Source organism: Vipera ursinii, assembly GCF_947247035.1.
Source record: "Vipera ursinii genome assembly, chromosome: 1".
NCBI lineage: Eukaryota > Metazoa > Chordata > Lepidosauria > Squamata > Viperidae > Vipera > Vipera ursinii.
In genome coordinates this window covers 325,058,282-325,078,617 of record NC_139512.1, presented here as the reverse complement: position 1 = coordinate 325,078,617, position 20,336 = coordinate 325,058,282, and the positions used below count along the sequence as shown (strand labels likewise).

Sequence of the window (20,336 nt, the reverse complement as noted above, 5' to 3'; positions counted from 1 at the left end):
AAAAGAAATGAAATGTTTTAAAAATAAGCACTGATTCAAGAATGGCTTGGGATGCAAATAAAGCTTTTATTGTTTTATACAACAATAGTGAACTTATAAAAAGTTAAGAGAAAACACAAACTATAAGGAAGATAAATGTTTAAATTAAATGTAATTTCATTTTTAACATGTGCCAGTGAGCATGACAATAAATCACAGTAAATGTTATCTTATAAGGGCTACAAGTTGCAAAGTAAAAAGGATTGTGATTATCTGATTTGAAATTGTACTTTGAAGTTTGCTGTTTGGTTTGGATGAAAGAGTGGGTGCTGCAAAAAAACTGAAAGTTCTGGAGTTAGAAGGGGACGACCTGGATACTGTATATTGCATCATATCAGTCATGATATGTCTAGAAGACCAGCATTGGCTGGGGAAGGTGTAACTGAACACCTTTCTGTTGAGATAGACCTCTCCTACTATTTTTTACCATCATTTCCTCGTCAGACTGGAATTGATAATACGCTTGTGCAAAACACAGTTGGATAATTTGACATACAGTGTGCTATACAAACCCAGTATGCTTACAGTTCTTTGTGCACACAACCCTAGAACCAGTGCTTTTTTTGTAAAAAAAAAAAAAGGTGCCGGAACTCACACATGTCATACAACCCGCCTTGCCTACCCTACAAGGTTCCATCCAAAAAAGGTGCTGGAACTCCGTTCTGAGCGTTCTATGAGAAAAGAAGCCCTGCCTAGAACAACTGGGGTAATTGCTTAAACCATGAGTTAGTATACTGGGAGGATAATGCTTAGTAAAGGAGGGCTAAGAACAAGTCAGAACTGAAACAACAATAGTTGCATACTTGTTATACAAGAAAGATTCAGTGTACTTCTTCATGTCCACAAGAAGGATGGCCTTGGTTCCAAGTCAGGCCAAACTTTCTTGGAAGAAATTCACTGAGAAGTTGTCACTTGCAGTTCACTGCTTCATAACATGGAGCAGTTCCAGTTCCAGTTCCAGCAATTTGAGACACAATTGTTGAAACAAGCAGATTAAGAAATGGTTTAGCTAGGATACAGATGAGAAGACTAGAAAAAGTAATTCATCCCATTTTTCATGAAGGAATCAGTACAACTTGCTAAGTTGTTTATTTATTTTTATTAAATTTATGTGCAACTCCTCTCGCCAATAACATGACTCTGGGCAACTATTATGCTGTTGTTACATGTGGTCGCACTCTATATTCAATGCTACATTAACAGACAAAAGACTTTATTATGGTCTTACAACAGTACCAATAGAGCAATAAAAACAATGGACCTATTTCCCCCAAGTTGGAGTTAAATGGTGCTAAAAATGCCAGGCCTATATGTCCAACCATGGACTAAAATACAAATAATGGAAAACATCCAGAAATTGATAATCTGTAACAGTAAAAAGGGAATGAGGCTAAAATTAATATAGTAACATAAGAAAGAAGTAAACATCAAATCAATATATTTAACTAGTGTTACGTTCAATATGTACCTGCTGAATTTTGCAAGGAGCTATGCCGAATCTCGCAACATTAGCCATGACACAGGGATGATCAATCTCCACCATGTTTTCCCAAAAGTAAGACCTACACTGAAAATAAGCCCTGGTGCGTTTTTTTGGGATTAGCTAATATAAGCCCTACCCCCCAAAATAAGCACTAGTTTGGGGACAAGGCGCACACCTAAAAATTAAGCTAGAGCAGGGGTGGGGGGTGGAACACCCACTTACTTTGCAGCCAGGCTTCTCCTCTCTGGCCCACGTCTTCTGTGGCATCCCCTGGCTGCATTTCGCAGTCAGAGGCCTTTCCGGAAGGCCTCTGCAGCCAAGAACTGAGCTACGGACTGAATCCGTAGCTCAGTTCTCGGCTGCAGAGGTCTTCCATAAAGGCCTCTGACTGCGAAATGCAGGCCAGGGGACGCCACAGAAGAAGTGGGCCCACTGGGCGGAGCTGTCAGTGCTGGAGGTGAGTGGGAAAGACACACCCTGATGTGTGTGTCTTTTTGAGGCAAAAAAAAGAAAAAAAGAATGGGTCTTATTTTTGGAGAAACACGGTAATACAAATTGAACACAGGCTGAGTGAGTCTGATGTATGAAGGTATCTCCAATCAAGGGAAAAATAAGTTTAGACCTTATGGACAAGACAACAGAGGATGACATTCCTGAATTTCCATTCCTCCCATATCACAAGAACAAAAACTTTCAGCCGTTGGGTGCTTTTTATTCTTGCTGTCCAAGTTCAGCAGAGGATAGCACTGGACAACTTTCCACTGCAAAAGCATTTCTTTGGTTTGGTTTTTCTGTGAGAGGAATCCTGCAGGAGCTACTAAGAATTTGAGCCTAACAAACCTAGTATCTTCCCATAGCTTTCTGATGTTCTATAACAAGGATTTGTTATAGCTAACCCAGGGGTAGGCAACCTCGGCTCTTTTATGACTCATGGACTTCAACTCCCAGAATTCCTGAGCCAGCTTGGCTGGCTTAGGAATTCTGGGAGTTGAAGTCCATGAGTCATAAAAGAGCCGAGGTTGCCTACCCCTGAGCTAACCCTATTGTGATCCACCACTAGGAGAAGGCCAGGAGACTTAATTCACCAATAGAGGTCATTATTTATTTATGTAATCCAGCAAAACTAGCACTGTTGTTGATGAACCAAAGCTCAATTTCATTTCTAATTGCAACATTTCAAAGTTTTGTTCTATATTTTTTTGTTGCAATAATGCTAGTAGTATTGTAAGACCTCTCACATGCCATAATTACTATATTCTTATTGTAAAGGACCTTGAAGCCTTTTAATTCAGCATTATCTTTTTAAAAAATCTCTTTTAGGAGTGAGGGAGAACAGTAGGGTATTCAGAGTGTCTGTAGAGAGAGAGACTGTTTAGTATTAGTTTAGCTACAGTAATTTTCTTTCACAAAGAAAGCTCTCAATTTGGGGTTGTCCTTCTGCTGGGACTGGACAAGGCTCTTTGTGCTAGTATAGATTCTCTCCACCACTATGACTTTAGTTTCTACTTCAAAAATCAGAAGCATGTACAATAATCATCCATGCAGGAACAAACAAGACAAAAAAAGAGCATTTTGCTTTCTCTTTTTTGACAGAAGTGATAAGGCTTTTCTAATTTAAGAAAAGCCATTTCTAAAATACTTCTTGATTTATAGGTACCTTAGAATCTTCTTCTCCCTACTATTTTCTCACAGATCCAGGGTCTGCTTTTCAGGTCAATGAATGCCATTTCATGCAGTCAAAAACAGCAACTGGGCCCAACTGGGTAATCGTCAAGTTCATGTCAATTGTGTCATACCAGTTTTCCTCTTTATGGGTGTTTGCCATTGATGTTAAAGTGGTAGCAGTACAGGCAGTGTGGGATGCTGCTCATAAGATACGGCCATAGCACTGTAGGCATTTTTCATGCATTTTCTCTAAATCACCTTTAGTGTGTTCTCAGTATTTTCATTTTAGTGAATGTTAATAGGTCTTTTCAATTTTCCAAGGACTCCAGAAGACCAACCCAAAATATCCTAAATGAGTTTTACTTCTGAACATTTATAAAAGTTAGGGAGGTAAGTACAGCAATATATGTGCACTGAGTTATTTCCATCTTTTTTGTGTCTAATGCTGCAGAAAGCAGCATATCAAGAAATCACTCGCTCTGTAGAAATGCTGGTCCCATTGACACATCTAGGTTACATTGAAGGCTGCACGCTATTCAACGTAAGTAAGGCATCTTACACCCTCCAGAATATAACTTACAGTTACAGTAAGTCCCATTCATATATCCAGAGGTCAGAGATAATGTTGTATTGCACTATAGATCAGTCTTTTCACACAGCAGAACACACACTCACAGTTTTTGCCTCCTCCCTTTCTCTTATGTGTATAAACAGAATAGCCAATATAAAATTTTGAGTTGTTTAAACATGGACACAGACAACAAAGACACACACTGGGCATAAAGCACCTGCTGCTGAAGTGAGCAATATCTATGATTGAGCCTTCCAACATCCAAGTCAAGGCCTACATCTTGTGTTGATGAATAATGCTTTCTTCTTGACAGCTATGCAATGAAAGAGTGTGTTTTCTCTACACTTAGAGTTATAAAAAGTAATAAATGCTTTTGTATTTGATTAACCACAATTTACTATGGCATGATCTTAAACTGGTCATCTTAATTATGTACAATTAAAATAAGTCAATGTCAATAACCAAGGCTGAATTTGTTCTACTAACAACAGATAAAATTAACCAAAGCTTGCCTGAGTTCAAACTCTACAATATGGTACTGTTAATCAAAAATGAAAATCTTTGAATTGCTATGCATTCATATATTGGAGAAAGTGAGTACGTACATGAGACAGAATCATCTAATTGTCGTTTAGAGTTGTACCCAAACAAGCACAATATGAAAAAAAAATCAAAGTGGGAGAGAAAAGACTCAGCTACAGAAATGCCTGTTTCTTATTCTGCTCACTAAACCTTGATTTAATAGGTATCCATGAATAGGAAGACAATTTTTCTCCTTCTGAGATCCAGGTTGTCTTTTGTTTGTGATGTTTTACCATAGATTTTTAGGCTTCCCTAATGCATTGCTCAATGTTGCTTCTTAAACACACCTTCCTTGTATTTCCCTTTCTGGTTTCACTTCACTTCCGTGTCTTCGCTACTTGGAATTATCCCCATCCTCCACTTTACACTTAACCAATACAGAATCTTTGTTTCACCTGGCAGTTAGATCCAGATCTACTGTAAGAATAGTAATTCTTGATTCTTGAGCTTAATTAAGACTAAGAGCAAAATGTTACGGGAAGGGAGGGACAAGTAAAAGCATAACAATATAGCATTGCATGTTCCTATTCTATTTTGTAGCTACAATTTTCCACTGAATCTCTTCTCTATCCCATTTTTCGTATGGCCGTATCTATTTCACACTGCTGATCTTTCTGCATCTCCAAAGTCATTAGATCACATTTGCTCTCAGCATTCTGGCTCAACTGTATGTGAGTATTGTGCTAAGGTATGTTGCTAAATCTGTTTCATCCGACTCCTCATGCCAAAACCAGAAAAAAACCAAGCCATAGAAGCTCCTTCTATGTTTTAATTTATATTATGCATATCCAGGATTTGTATCCTCCAAACAAATCAGCATGAGAGAAATTAATAAAGGCTTTGGGCCCATTAAGAAAAACAGACAGAGCTCCTTATTTGAAGATCAGGATTAAACACAAACCAGTAAGCAAACCAAAGAAGAGTTCCATGGTTTGTTTATATGCTCTTTTAGAGAGTTTGCTCGATGAAAAGATTTGTTTGATAAGAAGAGAGAGAACGTTTGATGTAGCGGTTAAAGCATCAGGCAAGAAGTGCCTCTAGATTCTAGTTCCACCTCAGGCATTAAGGCTGCTAGGTGAATTGGGCCAGTCATTTTCCTCTGAGTCCTGGGAAGAAGGCAAACCACTCTGAAAAAACCTTGCCAAGAAAACTGCTGGAAATTATCCAGGAGTCGTACATGATTGAACAGGGGGGAAAAAAGAAGCACCCACAGAGAGGTTTTGTGAAGGGCATATCCTGCTGCTCATCCCTGATCCTAAACGTACACATTTTGATTTAAAAAGATATAATGTTCTCTGCTATTTTTGCCCTTATTGGTTAGAGAGAGGTCTATTAACAAAGGTTTATGCTCAGTAGAATAACAACAGTGTAAACCTCAGTCCCTGCACCTGTCTTCTGGAACCACATCCCGAGAACTGCACAGCTCCACCCTAGCCTGCCTCCAAGAAGGCACTAAAGACTTGGCTTGAGTAGGCAACTGTAGAATTTAAAAAAACAATTATTTAATTAATTAACAAGCAAGCAAGCAAACAAACTTTTAAATGATGCTGCCAATTTTTTGGTCATTGTTTTCCCTTTTCAAATTCAAACCTGTCTGTACACTTGGCCAAGGAATCTTGGGTATCTCAAATGCCTATTGACATGAAAGGGCTTCAGGTAAATAGTTAAGCTTTAAAAACTCACTAATTAATATGTATTTTTTTTACTTAGGAAGAAAAATGGGATGTGTCTTTTAGTGCAAAAATCCTTTGCTTTGAACCTGTCAAAATACATTGATTTTTGTCTCAATACACAGGCACTCTGCAATCAGCTTACTTTTATAATCAATTCTTAACTAAAGATGTCAGTGGATTATTTAAAAGATTCCGGTTCTGCTCCAATGAATATACTTTGTCTTTAAAATCATAGTTTACAGTATCTTGAAACCCCCTTTTTTAAAAAATGGAGCAACTGTATAAGGCAAGGAAGACTATGGTGGAGGATGTGCCATTTTTTAGCTCTGTTGTGTAACGATGACCATGAGGAAAAATTAAAAGGCTACATTATTTCCTACTTTTTAATTCTAATTCACCAGTGTTTCCTTTCCTTTTCTTCTCCAAATGCTTCCGATAAAAAGGACACTAATACACCACCAGCAAAATGGCCACATCTTTTTCATCAAATTTAATACCATTTTCTCATCATTGTGGCATTTTATGTTATATGTGATTTTTTACATTAATATCCTTTATTTGTTTGATTTCATCTTTAATTTCTAATATGTGTTACTACTGTATTTCCTTTGCCTCTGTATCACAAAAGCTTGGAGTTAACAGGCGTGGGTGCAAAAGTCCAGACATGCAAGACGGCAGAAGAGAGACCAGTAAACCCAAACATATTGATATGACAAGATACCGGGCATGAAATACAGCAAATATTATTTTGCAATACTAGAAAGCTCATTTAATACTATTGAACTGATAGTATGTGTTCACAGTGTGCCTCTGAACAAGATACAGTTATAAAAGCGTACTGTATTGCAACATGTTCAAAAACTGGGGTGTTTTCCTATGTAATGTTGGGGAAATCCTCTTTTTTTATTTTTCTGGCTTTTTCTGTTTATTGTTATTGTTTTTGGTAAAGCAAAACAAATTAACTAACTCCTTGATCACAACTAAGGGCTGTCTGGATTTTTACAGCTGAAATCATGCAGCCCCTCTGCAAGTTTTGGGAGAGGCTCCTTCTATCAGCTTCCAGAGATAAAGAGAGAAAGTTGATTTTTTTCCCCTCCCTTACCCTTTATTTCCTCCCTTTCTGTCTTATTTGCACAGTTGAAAGAAAGTGGACATTTCTGGGGCACATCACTCTTCCTCACCAGTGGCACTAAAAATGAGAAATTATGGCAGGACTCCCTAACTAACAGCAGACTTTGTAGCTTTTGAGCTGAAAGCAGCGTTGAGAAGACATGTCCTGATTGGCACAAGCCCTAGGTGACCGTTACCACTACTTTCTTCTTCCCTCCCTCCTTCCTTTCTTGTTCCTGCTGAAACAAGAGAGGTTTGGAAATAACTGAAATGGTGGCAGAATTATCAAAAGGAGCTTTCCTTCTCCTCTTCACAGCTGACAACATGGCAGCCAACTGTTACTAATTGAATCAATGAAGATATCATTGGGAAGTATGGCAGGAGCAGTGATGGATGCCACCAAAAATCAGCCGCAAGACAAGGAGGACTGCAACCATTGCAAATTCTTCAGTTGGGACCAAGAGACAAGTATACTTATCTGTGATGTACAGTTGTAGCAGTGAGGATATAAGAGGAAACTGGTGCTTTTATTAGGGTAATTCTGGTCATAACTGTGGGATTTCTACAGTGGATGTCCAGGATTTAAGCCCAAAGTGCTTCTCAGCTCTTCCTGGAGATAGTAGGTACTGAGCCTCGCATCTTTTGCACAAAACACCTGCTCTCTCCTGCTAAGCTACACCACCACCCCTTTCCTATTGTGTCATAAAACTCAAAATTCTGAAAAAATTATGTTGATGTTTTCATATAAAGGAGAAGCTATCTGAAATGAATTTATTCTAGTAAATAGCTTTAATTTCCCCTTTCTCTATTCAGCACAGTGGGATTTTCTGTTATAGTCTATCTAGTACATTAGGAGCAAAAGCATTATTTTAACTGTTTTGTATGCTTAAGGAGGGAAGGGTTACAGATAAGCAGAGAAGCTCCTACTCTTTTTAAAGCCAACTTTTTAGAGCAATATTACATGACTGTGCTCCTTTATTTTGCTAGAACTGTGTTAACATCCTATGCTGAAACTGAATAACAGACATTTAATCCTTTCCAATTCAATTTTAAATGGGAACCAAAGGGTGATGGAGATGGAAACAAAAGGCTCTTGAAGGAAGTACAGTAATTAAATACCTATGGCAGAATCTTGTTCAGATTTGGCTGAGGGCAACAGCAGGACAAAGGTATACCATGAATATATTTGCAGATTCAGGCCACAGTATCTGGGCAAACGAATACACATAATAAACTGTCCAATGTCAAAAAAGCAAACTAGATATAAAAGGAAAGAGTTTCTGTAAATCCATATTTTTTTTTGCGTATTACACTTTTCTCTTTCATAACACCACTTCAGTATTTTCAATTAGGATATCCTTTAAAGAAGCTCAGGATATAAATCCAAGTATTAAACAATGGTTAATAATAAAAAAAATGGTTTACACATAGGCATACAAGGTTATAAGATAAACCTTTCAACATTATCTGTGCAAAGCTACTGAAAGGTTTAGAATGCTATTAAAAATTAGGTTGGCCGAAAGATGTACATAGCTGTAAAGGTTATAGATAAGTAGCACTTTTTTGGAATACTTTCATAATATGCTACACCAGGTGTAGACCATCCTGTATGTGCTGTATGTGCTGGGATACATTGGTAAGGGTAATGTTGGAAAACTTGGTAGAGAATATTAGCCAGCTTTCAGCCAGTTTTTGCAGAGCAAATTATCCATAAATGGAGGCTATGTGGAAATAATGCATATATTTGGACTGCTAAGAAGCTACATATATGCTGTTTCTCCATTTGCAACAAGACTGATCTCCCTGTCACTAATTTAGGGAAGATATTCATAGAACTCCATATCTTGAAATATGTTACATGAACAACCTGTAATGTGCCACAAGCATTTGTAAAATGCTACACATTCTTACCAAGAGCTAAGTTTCACCATGTTTAATGGTCAATTGGCAACATATTTAATCTGAACTGAAAATGGGCTAATGTTCATACAGTTATTTCTTGTAACAACCTATTATCTACCCAGAGCTTTCCATATATGTGGCACTTTACAGAGAAGCATAAGGTAAAGAAAAATGTGGTTGACTAATTATCTTATTGATAAAACTTAAACACAAAACCAGTTTTTAAATGTTCTATACTGCCAACCATGAATAACTAACATGTAATTAACATTTAGAATACACTCTGCTTGACCCTTCAACACTGGGAGGTAGGTGATCCAGTAAAACCTGAGGTGGCAATCATATCAGATGTATAGGAGGCAGCTTCCTTCAGATATATACCAGGTGAGAGATAAATGGAATTCTAGGGGGGGAAATAGCAAATGAAAATTTCTGAGTGATAAAATCCAAGATAATGAAAAAATTATATTCCATGTTTACTCAGTAATATATGCTTTTCATAAATATATTTAGTGAAGATGGTATTTTCTCCAACTATGCTAACCATCAATTTTTACCTATTTATCTGATGAAACTGAACAAGTTTTATTTTCAACTCCCACAATTTAATGGCTTTATCAGTCAGATGCTTCTTTCCAAAAGAGGAAAAAGAAAGGCACACTTAGCTAGCAAACCTAGTCATCTGCTTCACAAAGCCAAACATAAGAATCCTGATTATTCAAATGTGTAAGAATAGCCAATTTCACTTCCAGTGTACAATCCAACATATCTGAATTATCAGTTTAACACCAAGTTATCCACTCTACTATCAAAGACAGAAAGGAATTTTCCTCAAAATACTTCTTAGCATTATCTTAGCATCTCATAATTCCAATACCAATGTTGTCAGCATCTTCTCAAGCAGCCCCTCCTAAACCTTCTAAACATGGTCCTTGCCAAAGCCAAAGATGGAGAAAGCTACCCTTAAAGCTGTAACTCAAAACCAGGATTTGACGTTCACCAATTTATTTTCATTAGTAATTTTTTCCCTTAAATGTATTACTGAATGTAAATGTATTACATACATTTCATAAATGTATTACTGAAAAAACACTTATCACCAAGAGTAACTCATGTAACTCACTTTTCATGGAATATATCAAATTTCCAAAAAACCTCCCACCAATTGTTACTCTTCAACCAAACCAAGATCACAGGAAATGGATTCTCAAATAAATGTCAAATGGTCTTTTCCAAGAAAGCCCCTGAGAATAATAGGTTAACTAATATATACCAGCCCCTAGAGTCGGAAACGACTAGCACTAGCACGCATGTGCGGGGAACCTTTACCTTTACCTTAATATATACTAATAATTCTTACAGGGAAGGAAGGAGACAGAGATGAAAACTGAAATCTTTGCAATCTGGAAAAGAAAGTACTGTATACAAGACCAGTGAGAAAGTACTGGTGTAAAGAAAACAGCTTGACCATATGGAAGATTTTTAAAGGGAACTGCATTCAAAGCAATTTTAACAAATCATGTCCGAGAGTTCACAATATGCATGTATCTGAACTGAAGAATATCATGAGACATACTGCCCTCCACATTGTTAGGAAAATTTCTCTTGATTGCATATGTTATTGCAAAACATTGCTATTGGGAAACAAATAGTATTCTTTAAGCTATATTATACGTATGTTCTCCAAACAGTTTAAAATTCAATACTTTCCACAAAATATTATGAAATATAATGCAAATATCAACATTTATAGGGTGCTTTTAATGTTAAGGTTTTAGTTTGGGGAGTTGGTTATTTCATGTTTTGATAGGTTCTTTTATGTAATCCATTTTAAAAAGCTTTCTTAGGGCTGCAAAATCAGTATAAATAAGATTGTATGAATCAAAGTTAGATATATTCAAGTTTTCGTAATTCAAACATTTTGTTATTTTATCTTCACTTCACAATAGAGGCTAATGAGCGTTTGGTAGGAAGTTAATTGGAGCTTTCTGCTCAGAACTGGAGTTGCTAAAGAAACAACCAGCAGCTAAGACATGTCTTATAATTACTTGATAGAAGTTGATTTTTTTTTCCGGGGCCATCAAACCTTAAAATTAGCAGAATGGACTTAAGTGAATGGACTCACTTAAGAAAACAACAGCCAATAGATCCTGGGAGATTTGGGGTGCAAGTAGGGATGAGTTTTCAAAACAGCTTTTTGAAATTATGCACAAAATTAAGTTGATGTTGAGCGGATAGATAGATACAGTTAGTAGATAGTATGTTGGGGCAGTCATTCCCTCAACATAGCATATTCATAGGAATATATGAATTTGAAAATAAAGTTGAAGTCCCCCCCACTGCCACTTCCAATGTAGGCTTTCTTACAAAGATTAGCACAAATGTTTTGTAAGATATAGAAATCATTTTCCCATCATCACCTATATTAGTCTATTAACTAGGAATAAGGAAAAAAAACTGGAAAGGTTCAGATTAATAGCAGTTTACCCTTCATGCTGCTCCAGAGCATTATCACACAGGCAGTTTTCAACCAGGTGAGGCTGGAGGTGTTTTTTTTTTAAAAAGTAAGCATCTTCCCATTTCCTGACATCTAAAAGTTCAGAATAAGAATTTAAACCCGGGGTTCCCAACCCCTGGTCTGTGAAAACAAGCGGGATGCAGGCAGCACACAAAACCATGCACCCTCTGGTCCACAGAAAAACCTCTCTCCATGGAACCAGTCCCTGGTGCCCAAAAGGTTGGGGGCCACTGATTTAAGCTGAAGAGGATTCTTTTCCTAAGAATTCTTTTAAATTATGAAAGGGAGACATCTCATAATTCTCCCAAACTTATCCAAATTAATGGAACAAATTGTTCTTCAGATGTTTGGAGTCCCAGCAATACTCTTTTCCAAATTCTTTGTACATCCAAAAAAAAAAGAAGAAGACATCATTGTTTCTCACTTTATTTATAAAATCAGATATCACAGAGAGTCAACAGAAGAAATATCAATAAATAATCTGTTGGGAAGCTAAAATATAGCCCTGGATTGACTGGGTCTACTCTAAGAATGGCCCTATTCAGCCATGAAGTTCAGTGGCGCTGCTGGGAAAATAATTTTTATTATTGTCCTAACTCACGAGATAGTTATTACAGTAACAGGGAACTGGAACAATCTGAAGAAAAATAAATGTGAGGGCTATAAATGAAATAAACTTGCTCAATATTATATACGATTAGCAGAACACAAATTGAAACCTAAAAGCATGATCTATAGTATTGTAAATTAAATTTGGAATCAGAAACTAGGATCTTAATGCTGTAGCAATTTATTCACAGATGAAAAACCATAGACTTCAGCTGTAGGACTACTTTTCCATTTTTCAGATGATGGATATTAGTTTTGTTTTTATACAAAATAAATGACTAGAGGAAGTGGTCTCCTTTCTGAGCAATTTATACAATTAAGCAAGCTCCAAACAATGTATTGTAGCCTTTGGAAAGCTTGGTAGTTGTCAGCAGTGACTTTGCAAAAGTATACTATAATTTATTCTAACCTTTAGTATGATGTGCATTCTTCAAAGATTTCCTGTATTTAAATCCTACTCCAAACATAATCTTTCAGCACCGGTTTCCCCCCCCCATTCCAAAATCCTCCACTGAAGTATGAAGAAACAATGATTAACCCTTTTTTCCCCTATCAAATCTTGTTGGATTTGCAGATGAAATAATCACCAATACTTTTCACAAAGCCAGAATGACAGAGAATTTGCACTTTAATTTTGCTAGACAAACTGATACTCAGGAGTATAATTTAAATACATGTGTAATCAACTCCCTATTAAAACACAAATCACACATTCTTGAACAACAACATAAGTGAAAATAGATAAATCTGATTTTAGGACCATGTAGGAAGTGATTTCTTGACCACTTTTTAAACTAGATTTTTCACACGGTGTCTGTTCTCCTGATACATCAAACCTCTACCACTTCTTAGGCAGCAAAGTTAATCAAATATTAAGCAACTGAAATCCAAAATTCTTGGAGAGCAGTAGTTGGGGAAGGCTGCCTTATGTCAAAATTTCAGTATTCCTTTCAGTATCAGGTTCAAAGCTGTAGTATAAGTCAGTGAGAAATTAGAACAAGTTCCATGTGCTTAAAAGGTTGTGGTTGTGGTCATTTTCTAAACAGTCTCCCTCTTCCCCTCCCCCTTCAACAGCCTCAATATGACACTGGGCAGCCCAGTTTTCTAATTGGATGAACTTTCAAAATTTGTGTTGTGGAATGGAAGCCTTTTCCTGCAAAAGCATGGGAAAGGGGAGTAAAAGGGGAGGGGATGTCCTTGGGATTGCCACAAATCTTAATAAGCAGCTATTTCAAACTCTCATTTCTTGGTGTTTCAATTTTTCAAGTAGAAACATGAATCCTAAATATCAGAAGCAGAAAATCTGCTTCACTTCATTGAATATTCACCTTACACGCCAACGACTGGAGGGTTTGCACAACATACTAAATGTCATTTCTTAATTAAGATTTTCTGGTTTCATCCAAATACATTGAATCATTGATTCTGTAAATGAATCTAGTACTGTAGGATGGGTTTATATAAAACATTAAGTCACAAAAAACTAGCCTAGAATACAACTGACCATCCTTAGCATGTTGCAGAAATGCAGCCCACAGGTACTAAATATGTTGTGGGGAAGCCAGTCCCTTGGAAGAAACTATATTAAAATATGGAAAATCACTCTTGTTTTATATTGGGTCAGGCAGCTTTTTAAAAAAGCACACACCCAAAGGCTGCTTGTGTTGCTGGTTAGACAGCAACATTTTCAAATGACTGGAAAGAAGGGGGTTGGTTACCTTTTCTCCACTTGTTTTTGCTGGGGAAGGAGTTTACATTTAAAGGTCTATAGCAGGGGTGTCAAACTAACAACATCACGTGTCGTGATGTATTGTGACTTTTTTGCCATTTCTGGCAATGGGGTGGGCGCATTTTCGCTATGATGCATCAGGCCTGTGGGCCAGCAGTTTGACACCCCTGGTCTATAGAGATTAATATACTTACTGCATCAGCTTCATTTCCAAAAACTGTGGAAAATAATAGCTCCAATTTAGTATTTTGCAACAAATTTCTCAGGGGCTTTGTAACAATCCATCTCATTTTCTAGATAGGGATACTTTGGAAGGCAATTGACACTATTGTTGCATATTTTCAAAATAATCTTATTGAGTATGGGGTAAACTAAGACACAAATTTAAATGTTCCATAGAATACAGCATTGACTGATTAGCAGAGAAAATAAAAAACAAGGGGCAAGGGAGGGAATGAATTGATGTATCTTGGGAGGCCCGGCTGCAACTCTGATCAGCACAAGGCAACACTTTGTTGCAGATATACTTGTATTTCCCAAATTCTTACAGCATAAATTTGAAACCAACATCTTTACATTTATCTCAATCTTCACTTCTTTTATATAGCATGTAGCTTTGGAACAATTTTATCAATTTGCATCTGGTATGGCAATCGTGTTTTTTAACAAACCTTTCCATAAAGATGAACTCAATACAGCAAATAAGGAGAGAAACCCTAAACAAACACCAATGTAGAAACAAACATAACAGTGTAATTCTATAACAAACCCAGAGTTGGGGTTTTTTTTAGTTCCTTTCCGTTTCTGAAGGAAACCACAGTTCCCTGTCTGTGGGATGGTAGAGATTAAAAATAAGAAATATATTCTATGTGGTTTGAACTTTTGACTTCCCTGGATAGATTTGTGATTCCAGAAACAATGAGTGTATCTGTGAAGGAGCTACTGTCATTTGGAGCTAAGTCAGATCTTACATTAAGTTGAGATTCCATCAAGGGCTGGTTTCATTTGCACCTAGAACTCCCCCCACCACTACCATATTTATTTATAAACACAGAAAGCAGACTCCATTGCTTCCAATATACTAAGGATTCAATCCTAAAATGATCAAAAACATTCTAATCCATCGGGTAGAATTCCATTGCAGAACGGCAAAATTTATTCCTGTCACTGTTTCACTTTGTATGGGAAAATAATTAATGAGCACTGAGAAAAATCCTTTCCTGCTCTGGCTCTCAGAAAAAAAGCTTTAAACCAAATAGACGCATTGTTTATTGCAACTACTAATACTCCTAATCAGGATGGTCAGTCTTAGGAGTTGCCCCAGAGCTGGAGGGCACTATATTGAGGAAGTCTGCCATAATCAATGGAATGCTAAGAATGGGATTACCCAAGTGGGCAGAAGATGTCTTCAAACACTGCATAAATGGATCCCAGTGGTATTTTGAGGGCTTGGATGGGAAACGTTGGATAGATAAAAGATAGATGTACATATTATCTAAGCAGAATCAGAGTGGAGCCTTTTGATTAGTACCTGAAGGCTGTAAATCGCCAGAAGGGATTCAGACAAAAAGACCACTCCCTCTTCCCCATTTCCTTCGTCCTATTGTTCTAGAATAGATGGCAGGGTCCGAGTTAGCCCTTATCACGTTTCGAAGGTTGAACCATGAGCAGCTTACAATACCCGTAGTCAAGAAAACAAGGAAATCAACTTCTATTTAAAGAAATACCAGCCGACATCTATTATTTTGCAACCGATGGTTCTTCCGTCTTATCAGCCTTCATACTAAGGAGCATCAAAAATCACCTCATCGTGTTATTGAGCTATATTTCATAGCAACGCCCCTTGCGAGAGCGAGGGAGAGGGAGAGAGAGAGAGATGGCGCTTACCTTGCAACTGCTTGAATCTTCCTTCTAATTGGTTATAATTGTATGGCACTGAAGCAGTGTAACCAGGGGACATGGATCCGGGCATACTAGCTGGGTTCTGTAATTCCATTTAGAAGGGACGTGGTAGGATGTTAAAATTCCAGCATAGAAATAAAATAACCTTTGGTGTTTGTTAAAAATCGGGTAGCAATCCTCGCAGGGTGCTTTAACGCAAAATCTAAGTAGATCCCGGATTTATTTATTTTTTTTTAAAAAAATGTTTTAGCTGTTCAGTTTGAATATCACATTCAAATTAAAAATAATCCACGAGCAGATGGTTTATCAAGGAATTGCAGTTTGAAATGAGCACGGTATTTGGATTGCAGTCTTGCCACCCGCAATCTTAAGAGTTCAAACTGACTTCGGTTGCCAACCTTAACGAAATGAACCAATTAAAGAAAAAAGCCAGACAAAAAATTCCAGGTCTCTCCTCCTTAGTTTCCAAATCAGAATCAAAGCCAACGCAAAGGTAGCATGGAGCCATCGGCGGCCCTTCTTCCTCCTCCTCCTCCTCCTCCTCCTGCCTGCCTGCCTGCCTCCCTGCCTAACGCTTCCAGTAGCTCACACACACCTCAGACCTTCCTGCTCGTTTGTAATTTCTAGTAGCCACTCACTGTGTATTTAGTGATGATGTCACGTATTAGCATAAAGCATTGTAGAGGAAAGGAAACCAAGACTGTACCAAAGGCTGAAGGCGGTGGGTGGAGAACTGGGCGGGATTATTAAGGAGACACAGAGTTCCTGGAAACCAAAACCTCACTGCAAAGGGACACATTCCCACGTCCAACCCGAAGGCCAGGAGCTTGGAATGAGCACGCCCTTCCTGGCCGATTTGAAAACTTGGGGAAGAAAAATGAATCACCTATGGAAAGCGCATGCAGTAAAGAGGCAATGGTACCTCCCCAAACAACGCTGGTGGAATTACATCTTTTGTTAAGAGCTTATTGTAACGGAAAAGTCTCGGATTACTATCGTTTCGAAAAGAGGACGCTGTCTCTTCCCTGCACTAGAAGGAAAGGGAAATAGAAAACAAAGTAGCTAACTCTTTGGAATGCTGTTCAGTATTTAGCATCCTGCACGAGAAGAGAAAGAACTGCTAGAAATGTAGACGCTGCAAGACTTAAATGGCACTTCACCTTGAAGTGTAGCTTTGTTTTAATTGAGGATGCTAAATATTTTGACACTTGGAACAGGAGATGTATCTTTCTGTGCAGTTGCATGCATGCATGCATGCTTGCATTTTCGTTAGAAAAGCAGAGCTTTCCTAAAATGCATTTGGGATTTAATAGTGTATATGCTGCTGTATTTATCCGGAAGAGTTAAATTCCAAGATTCCAGGCTAACCTGAACTCTGACATACTCAGAGGGTTAGGGAAGAGAGGGAGGGAGGGAGGAAGAAAAAGAGAAGGAAAAAAGAGAAACAAAGAAAAAGAGAGAGAGAAAGATCTAGGGCAGGAATTTCTTGTCCCAGAGTTCTTATGTCTTTTTAAATATCCCTTATAATTAGCAGAATTGATTTTATTAATTTGGTATAGGGTTGCAATGTTGTTTCTGTGTTTATGAATTTTGATCCTGTATTTTCAGAATTTAAGGGTTAGCATACAATAATAGACTAAAGATTTCCAGTCATCTTGTAACCGTATTGCTTGTGTGTGTGTGGTTAATAATGTACTGCTACTGGGATAAATGCATTTCTGGACTGAGCAGCAGAATATAGCAGCAGTTTATAATTTCCTCACTAGCAGAGATAGGGATGGGGGGGGGGGAGATGGTGGAATAATAATATATCTGGACATTGTAAAAGAAGTGGGTGAAACTTTTCTTCCCTGAAGACTATACCAACATGGCAAAATGCCTTGTGTTCCAATATTGGAAAGAGTCAGAGCCAAATATGGATGAAGTAGAATCAAAATGTTCATAGTAATAGAATTCTAGTTACATTACATCAGGGAAGAACAAAAGCAAGTGGGCTTTGAAATGTACATGGCCTGTCAGTATCTTCTGAAGTCTATGTAAAATAAAGTCAAGGTCTGCATCACTGAACTTTATTTCAGTACATTTATGCCCAATTTTTCTATGCAATATAGCATTATCACAATTGTAAATAAGAGTTCACTTAACAATGAAGTATTGTAATATATCTAAACTGGGATAATTTATTCCCAATGTTGGACTCTAGAATGAAAGACAATAATTATCTTAGATTACTTCCTGTTGCACCAATATCCAGGCTTGAATTTGCCTCTTATCACAAAATTTGCATGTACCATTTCCACCAGTGTATATTTTTGCAAATCCAAATTCTTTTGGTTTTAATCAAGACTGTTGCCTTGACTCATCAGTCTCTTTCCTATGCATGTAAAATGTTGCCTACAATGCTACCATTTTAAAATAATATATTAATAATATACTAAATAATGTGAAACTGCTTGGACAGATTGGCATGCAACATTAGGCACTTGGAATCAGGAATACTTAATTGGCTTAAAAATGGAGAAAAGCCCATCATAAGCATTTTTTTTCTGAGAAAATAGGTGCGTTCATACATTGTGTCAAGCCATGAACAGATGTATTTCTGGATTAGCATGTTATGATTTATACAACATGTTATAGCTCAAAATGTGCCAACCTAACCAATTGGGTACATTATCCAGTGGTCATGGGGATCTGTTAGTTCTTAAAAAATCAGGGAGATATTCAGAAATATACCTGTCTTGAAACAGTCCATGTTGAACTGTATAGAGCATTCAAACATAAGGAGTTGACCACAGGAAATGTTTTATGACATTTTATGTCATAAAATGTATTATGTCATAAAATGTTTTATTGTATTTTTATATCAGAAAATGTTTTATAAATGCTTATAAAATGTGCCAAATTTCAATTCCACTGAAGTCATGGATTTTGGATTTTAAATGCATTCTGTAAATTAGCCCATTTTAGCAACTTGGAAAAGCACCTTTGGGACAACCATGTCCCTGGATGACTGAGAAGCTCCATAGACATTTGGTTGAAAAAGTGTTGCCCTATGCCGCACAGTTTCATTCAGTTAAAGGTTGCAGACATGAGAGTTTTAGTAGTATTAGATGACAATTTGATCTGGGGGGGAGGGGTAATCCAAGTCTTTGATAGAGTCATTGGAGGGACTTGCATAAAAGGCTGAAAACCACTGCTTCAAGCTATAGTATCATGAGAATGAGTCACAGCAAACATCCAGGTAGCACCTACCCATTGCCTTTTTGATTCTCCAATGAAGCTGCAAGGATGATTACAGCAGGCACAGCTTGGAGCTTTTTTCTAAACTCTAAATGTAGTTAATGTTAACATGATTTGCATGGTACAAGCCAGTTTCATAAATCAGGGTGTGAAATCATTTGTCTGATATAAGAAATGATGAATCTAAACTGAGCAAGAATATCTGAAGTCTCCCCTATGGCCAAAGTGGAAAATGTCCATCATGTGGGTTACTGTTTCAGTGCTCAGATGAGCCTTTCATTTTATCAAAGCTAACAGCCATGAACAGACCTCTCATCCAATTTTAAAGCCATTGTGACATCTTGAGACAGTGAATTTCACAGATGGCTTCTGCATTGGGTAAGGAATTTCCTTGGTGTACAACCCATTTTATTCTACCATGATAAGAGAATAGAGCTTATGTTTCTCTTGTACAGTCTCTCTCTTGTCCTCCTTATCTAGATGGATTTCTTTTTTTGCACTGGGATCATGTGGTTTAAGCAGAATGCCATGAAAATCTAGCTAGCACAACCGATGATACTTTTGTCAGACTAGAAATTATAGTGAAAATGATTGGTTCTTTTTATCATCTCTGTATATCTGTATTACCAGACTACTCAGTTGTAATAGCTATTACTTTTCTTTATACTATTCTCAGTCAACAGAACCCAGCAGCACATAACACCTGCAGGTATATTCATTGAAATGCCACTGCCCCACCCTTTGCAAACAGGTGTTGCTATGCACCTTCCAACTGCAAAACACTTAAGTGCCAGTGGATATGCAGAGAGATGAATTAGGCTTATACTTCCATCAGGACTCAAACTGCTGTTTTTCAATGGGCAGTTATGCCCTTCACCAGATGCATAAAATAAAAATCTGAAAGATTTACTTATAAAGAAGTTGGGTACCAGTTTAAGGAGAACAGGTTGGATAGTGGTTTACTTCCAGCTTCTCTACACATATTGTTATAACAAGGCAGGAAAAGGCCTCCAATGCTTGAAAGGTTCTGTTAACAAAACTGCCAGAGATGGGCAGATGGATTCCTCAGCTTTAGATGACAATTTGATGTGAAAGCAAGAAAAGACTCCTTCAATGTTTGATAGACACCACTACACTGCTATCTTGGTAAAAATGCAGTAGTTGATTGCCATTATCTTCTTCCAGAATTTCTTTCCAATCTGGAGAAACCTAATGAAACAATATATACTGTATTTGGCATTTTCAAGATCAGTCAGGAATGGTTAGATGCTGTCACCTCTGATATAAGAGGTAGCATAGGAAGGCTGTATCCT

General features: G+C 37.4%; 1 protein-coding gene across 3 annotated transcripts in view; it reads right to left on the bottom strand.

Moving 5' to 3' along the window:
* The window catches only part of SPTBN1 (spectrin beta, non-erythrocytic 1), a 209,357-nt gene that overhangs the window by 114,444 nt on the left and 74,577 nt on the right, over window positions 1–20,336 (bottom strand). Inside the window, exon 1 of one of the 3 annotated variants that reach the window (XM_083373146.1) lies at window positions 15,769–16,304. The exons of the other annotated variants lie outside the window; for them this stretch is intronic. Within the exon in view, the coding sequence (XP_083229272.1) occupies window positions 15,769–15,877 (109 nt within the window). The 5' untranslated portion in view covers window positions 15,878–16,304. Of the gene's footprint in view, window positions 1–15,768; window positions 16,305–20,336 lie in introns of those variants that run through there. 3 annotated transcript variants of the gene reach the window in all.